General features: G+C 38.6%; 2 protein-coding genes across 2 annotated transcripts; both read left to right on the top strand.

The window, feature by feature from the left end:
• The first annotated feature begins 1662 nt into the window (after positions 1 to 1662).
• Positions 1663 to 2595, top strand: LOC121199221 (olfactory receptor 6N2-like). Its single transcript, XM_041063716.1, has one exon. The coding sequence runs from the start codon at positions 1669 to 1671 to the stop codon at positions 2593 to 2595; it is 927 nt and encodes a 308-aa protein (XP_040919650.1). The 5' UTR covers positions 1663 to 1668.
• Positions 2596 to 4449: 1854 nt separating this feature from the next.
• Positions 4450 to 5376, top strand: LOC121198735 (olfactory receptor 13C2-like). Its single transcript, XM_041063040.1, has one exon. It carries the CDS (start codon positions 4450 to 4452, stop codon positions 5374 to 5376), a length of 927 nt encoding a protein of 308 aa, XP_040918974.1.
• Positions 5377 to 6594: the final 1218 nt, after the last annotated feature.

Here is a 6594-nt window from a genome sequence, read left to right as displayed (position 1 = left end):
TAAAACAGTCAACAGATTCGGTCAGACGCAGGGTTAGTGGTAAAGAGGTCCATAGACGGGGAGCGACGGGTTAAAAGATCTCAATATATATTTAGGGGCTTGTCCATGTATTGCTCTAAAAACAAGATGGCATCTGTGTTTGGTTTTGCTGCTGGTTGTCAGTGTCCTTCTGTCCCGTTCTTGTCTATAATGTTCTGACTAGTTTGTCCAGTTTTCTGACTAGTGGGGTTGATCAGCAAACACCACTGCACGTAAGATGATGCAATTTCTAATGTCCAGGAAATGATGCAGGCCCACCTATTCAGGTAGGTTCACCCTAACTCCTAACCCACAAACAGCCCCGTTTTACTATAACAATATTTATATTATAACAATCTCCAACTCCAACACTGCCAAAACAATTTAGAAATTAAAGTTATCAAAAATTAAATAAATATCGTCTATCTACATAAAAGTGGCAAAAATATACACAATCACACAACAGCAGAGAATAACAATAATACAAAATAAAAACAATATAATTTTAATATTTTAGAATAATAAAAAAATAATAATATACATTTAAAATATAGAATAAATAGCACGAATAGCACAAATCCTTCATCACACAAATGAAAACACACTAAAGGAAATCTAATTATAACACTATCGCACGAGTGCAGCAAACAAAAACTAAAACTAGAACCTGACCTTTCTGACCTTCCTTGATGCAAAATCATCAATAATGTCATCATACGAAATCTGCTCCCCTATCAAATGATTGATACTGATGACAGCAAGGCCAGTGAGCACTTCCTGAGACATGGTTGACCTCAGGTATGACTTGATCAACTCTAGCTTTGAAAAGCCTCCTCTATACAGTGGATCGTCCCCCGCCTTGTCCGTTCCATTAGGGAGAAACCCAGAGGTGAACTGTCCCCTGTGCCCCCCTTCCCTTTCCCCTCTTCACACAGCTTCTGAGCACGGCACCTTCTCAGCAAGAAGGGGCACCTGCAGCTGCAGGGGGCTCCAATGTGCTCTTTCCCCACACAGTAATATGATAGATAACAGAAAATTATAAAAAAATGTTTTATTTATTTTTCACGTGGTTGTGCCGCCCCCCATGTGATGCCGCCCCGGGCGGCTGCCCGGTTTGCCCGTGCCAAAAACCGCCACTGGTTGAGAGCTTAGGTCACTGAGGTTATCCAGCAGAGGTGGAGGAATTTCTGCTGTTTGTGAAAATTGCTTTAGCTGTTGCATGTTTCCCGTAGTGTAGTTTAAGAGCTTTGACTTACCTGATTCAATTCAGTCTTTATTGTTCTGGTCTCCAAACTTTTCAACTTGCGTTGCTCCACGTAGCTAGCTGTTAGCCAGGTGCTAGTTTTTTGCTAGGTGTTTGGACTGAGGAGAAGGAATATAGAGTCCCAATGCACATTTTGACTTGTCATAGTGGGAAACCTGCAGGTTCATGCCTCCAGAGTCTGATGACACCGTTGACGTCTTAGGTGGAGAGTTTAATGAGATCCAAGGGGGGCAGTCTTATAAAATCACCGTACACACCCAGACAGTTGGATTTCTGGATTCTCAACACAAACACACACCAAATGTACTTTCACATGCAAGTTATAAAATTTGTGTTCATGCTTACCTGTTTTCTAATCTGTTTGATTTGGTCACATTTACCTTTTAATGGATGCTGAATTAAATGTAACATATATAACTCTTGATGGGTATGTGGAACTGCAACAATACAGATCTCTTTATTTTGTGATCATGTTTACAGCTTATATTCTAATACTCTGCTGTAATTCTACTATTGTGTGTCTGATCGTGATTCATAAAAACCTCCATGAGCCCATGTACATTTTCATTGCAGCTTTGTTACTGAATTCTGTTCTGTTCAGCACTAATATTTACCCAAAGCTTTTCATTGACTTTATATCTGAGAAACAGATCATATCTTATTCAGCCTGTCTCTTTCAGGTTTTTACATTTTACTCTTTAAGCTGTTCAGAGTTCTTACTGTTGTCAGCCATGGCCTATGACAGGTATGTATCTATATGTAAACCTCTGCAATATCCAACTATCATGAGAAAAACCACTGTGAGTATTTTGCTGCTTTTAGCTTGGCTTCTGCCTGCTTGTCAGGTTGCAGTACCAATTGCACTAAATGTTAATAACAAACTCTGTAACTTTACTTTGAAAGGAATTTTTTGCAACAATTCACTCAACTATCTTTACTGTGTGACTTCAGGAGCGCTATCTATATATGGTCTAGTTGTTCTCCTTAATGTTGCACTTTTCCCTATGCTCTTCATACTTTTTACATATACAAAGATTCTTATAATTTCCTATAGAAGTTGTGGTGAAATCAGGAAAAAAGCTGCACAGACCTGTTTACCTCACCTGCTGGTTTTAATCAACTATTCTTGTTTGCTTACGTATGATATGATTATAATTAGACTGGAATCAGATTTTCCAAAAACTGCCCGTTTTGTCATGACTTTGCAAATAGTAATGTATCATCCTCTCTTTAATCCAATCATATATGGTTTAAAAATGAAAGAAATTTCCAAACACCTCAAAAGGTTGTTCTGTCAGGCCAAAGTGAACTAATGTATCAGCACTGATTTCTTCACTGACAGACTTTTGTGTTGTGATAGTAATGAAATAATGAGATGTGAGGTAATAATGTCTGATTCTTGGAGGATGTTTAATGTTAGGATTTATTTCTCTGACTAAAACTCCTACTAAAACTCCTTTAAAATGGAATTATTGATACATTTTCTGCAGGTACTGAAATATCCAACACAATGTTTTTATTTTGTTTTATTTAAAATCTCTGTTAGGATTTAGATCATATTTATAATCCTAAATGAACACTAAATAAATCACAAAGCAAATACCATCTGATGACTTTTATATGAAAAAATACCTGGGCTGTTTTATTAAATGTAGTATGTTTGCTGTTGCTTGTCTATGATAGTTTATATTGCATAGCCTTTTCACTTTCTTTCGCCAAACCAAACCAGAGAGCTCTGACAATGATGCTAGTCACCCATTCACTGAAAGCACAGCCATCAGGGGCAAACTGGGGTTCAGTATCTTGCCCAAGGACGCTTAGGCATACAGACTAGAGCAGCAAGAGCTCTAACCGCCTTCCTCCCAATTAGAGGACGGCCTGTTGTACACATTTGTTTTTCTGAAAATGTTCATGTTCTACAGCTTACTGAGTACATGTTTGCAGCTCGTTTAGATGCTTTGTGGCTCTAATTGAAGAAGAAAACCCTTTATCATGTAGTGCCAGGAATCACAATATATTTAAATGTACTTCCATTGCAATATAGTCATTGGACACTGTTGAGAGAGGATAAAGCTAAAAAAAGATTAAGAGTTTGCAGGCATGTTAGTGGCTGTACTCAAGTGCAGTGGCGGTTTGAGATAAATGTAACTAACATTAAAAGACCAGTGTGTGGAATTTAGTGGCATCTAGTGGTGAGGCTGCAGATTGCAATCAACTGACTACTACTCCCCTCACCACTCCCTTTCCAAGCATGTAGGAAATCCTACATTGGCCTTCAGGTAACGTAAAAACCCAAAAAGCCCTCTCCAGAGTTCAATTACTTTATTGATCTGTCAAGCCTCATTTTACTCACACCAAGTGAACGAAACACACACAGAAAGCATGCACATGAACTAGAGATGCTGGGGCAGAGGGCTGCCTTGCTCAGGGGCACCCAAGCCTTGGTAAAGTCTTGGGAAGTCTCCTTCACTACCCACATCCATTGTGCTTGGTTGAGGAATCAAACCAGCAACCCTCCAATCTCCAGGCGGTCCAAAGTCCAAAGCCGCTCTCTTAACTTGCTGCGACACAGCCACAGCTCTGAGTACGGATGTGAATCCTCCCAAGATGCATCCCAGGATAGTAATAATAATGATAAACACCTGAAACCATGATGACTGTAAACAAAGACGGAGACAGCAGTCACCACAAAATGCATTGACGACATAAAAAATACAACAAAGTTTGATGAAAATGAGAAGAACAGGTCACTGACCAACACTGTACTAAAACTACCAGAAATCAAATGTCTAAAATTTGACTGAAACTAATGCACATTTTTCAATAGAGTGAAACTGAATCCGTTGCTGAATCAATGACGTAGTGGGGCACATGCTCAAATTAATAAATAATTCTGTGACTACAGGCCTCCAGAGTTTGATGTTTGAGCTTATTTTGGTGGAGTGTTTAATTAGATCCATGGAGGCTGAAGCAACCTAATAAAAACTCTCCACAGACTTTCTGAACTTGAACATGAACGTTCATCAAATGCATTTCAAGGTCTGGTATCTGTGAATGAGACAGATTGTTACAGTGAGACTTTTCTTTCTTTTTCAGATCATTATTCATGTACAGTGCTTACATAACTGCCTCTTTTATTACTGAACATTTAGTTTGAGAAAACATTCATGGATGATGAGTTAAATGTTACATACATATGTCTTAATGGGTATGTGGAAGTTAACAAATACAGATATGTTTATTTTCTGATTATATTTACAGTTTATATTCTAATAATCTGCAGTAATTGTACTATAGTGTACCTTATCGTGATCCACAGAAACCTCCATGAGCCAATGTACATTTTCATTGCAGCTTTGCTACTGAACTGTGTCCTTTACAGCACGACTATTTACCCAAAGCTTCTGACTGACTTTTTGTCAGAAAAACAGATCATATCGTATTCAGCCTGTGTCTTTCAGTTTTTTGTATTTTATTACTTAGGCAGTTCAGAATTCTTTCTGTTGTCAGCCATGGCCTATGACAGGTATGTGTCTATATGTAAACCTCTGCAATATCCAACTATCATGAGAAAAACCACTGTGAGTATTTTGCTGCTTTTAGCTTGGATTGTACCTGCTTTACATATTTCAGTCCTTGCAATAGCGAGTGCTGAAGCTAAACTGTGTAACTTTACTTTAAATGGAATATTTTGCAACAATTCAATTTACCAGCTTCAATGTGTGAGATCAACATTAATCACTATATTTGGTGTGGTCGCTTTATTGGATCTTGTAATCCTCCCTATGCTCTTCATAATTTTCACATATACAAAGATATTTATAATATCCTATCGAAGTTGTAGAGCAGTCAGGAAAAAAGCTACAGAGACCTGTTTACCTCACCTGTTGGTTTTAATCGGTTTCTCCCTTCTGAGTGTGTATGATGTCAGTATAGCTCGAGTGGAACTGAACTTCTCAAAAACTGCTCGTTTAATAATGACACTGCAAATAGTTTTGTATCATCCTTTGTTTAATCCACTGATATACGGACTGAAAATGAAAGAAATTTCCAAACACCTCCGAAGGTTGTTGTGTTCAGCCAAAATCATCTGATGTACTAACACAGATTCAGATTCAGATTCAGAGAACTTTATTTGTCCCCGGGGGGTAATTTAAGATGTGTTAGAATTAAGATGACTAATGTATAGTCATTTTACTGTCACTGTTCATTATGGAAACAGTAAAGAGGATCTTGAGCCTGGTTATGGTTCATGACTTTCACTTCAGGTTGATAGACCCTGTGTGCTTGGACGAACGGGGGAAGAAAGACTGTGTGTGTGTGTGTGTGTGGTAGTTGGTTTTCCAGTATCCGTGATGATTGTCATGTCAGAGGAAAATGGCAGGTTTGTCATCAACAAAACATGATTTGAAAAGTAAAGAGGAAATAAACCATATTGTTGTCAGATGTTTCTCACTTTATTATTCATGTAGAGTCAACTATCATGGGCTCAGCAAACACAGTGGGACACACACTGAACCAGCTCTCTGAAGGAAACAGACTCCAACAGCCAGAGTCAAAGGAAAAAAACAATAAATTACCAACAAGAAGAAATAAATGTACGGACCATGGAATAAATGTGAGTAGCATATTTGATCAGTACTAGAGAGGTCATGACTCTTGTCGGCCCTATTTACTGGCATGAAAACTTGAATTCACCCCCTAATGAGAAGAGAATCCTGGAAAGGGGTCTTGTGGAGTAATCTAGTCGATACCATGTTTTAAAGAACTCAGAAAATAATTTTTCTGAGTTTAAAAAAGAAACATGGAGGGAGAGATGCCAAGCTGGTCTAACTTACTTCATCTGAGGTTGAATAAAAGTGAGTCAGGAGTGTGGATGGTAATGTCAGCCAGAGGGCATGAAGGGTAGTAGGCGTAAGTGGAGACTGTGAATTCAGAGCATTGCAAGATGCCAGGAGAAACATGGGTTCTAGTGTGGTCAATGAACAGAGACAGAGACCCTGTGCTGATGAGGAAGTCTGATGTCAGGACTAAATGTTTAGGTGGTCGTCATGACTCTGCTTTTCACAGCCCTTTGATTAGCACATTCATTTGAGGGTGAGTGATTCAAAGTGCTCCCCTGGGCATTTTGGCAAACCTGGATGTTAGATATTCTTATTTTGAGAACTGAATTGAAGGACATTGAGTCTTTGGGCAAGTAATTTAATGTTACTGGACACACAAATGAGACACTGGTACCAACTAACCAGTTGGGATTACCTATCACACACATTAGCAAATGGAACAAAACCACACTGACCGTTTGACTCTGT

Source organism: Toxotes jaculatrix, chromosome 2 (assembly GCF_017976425.1).
Source record: "Toxotes jaculatrix isolate fToxJac2 chromosome 2, fToxJac2.pri, whole genome shotgun sequence".
Lineage (NCBI taxonomy): Eukaryota > Metazoa > Chordata > Actinopteri > Toxotidae > Toxotes > Toxotes jaculatrix.
Note: the sequence above shows the minus strand (reverse complement) of the source record. Positions and strands in the feature narration are given on the sequence as shown.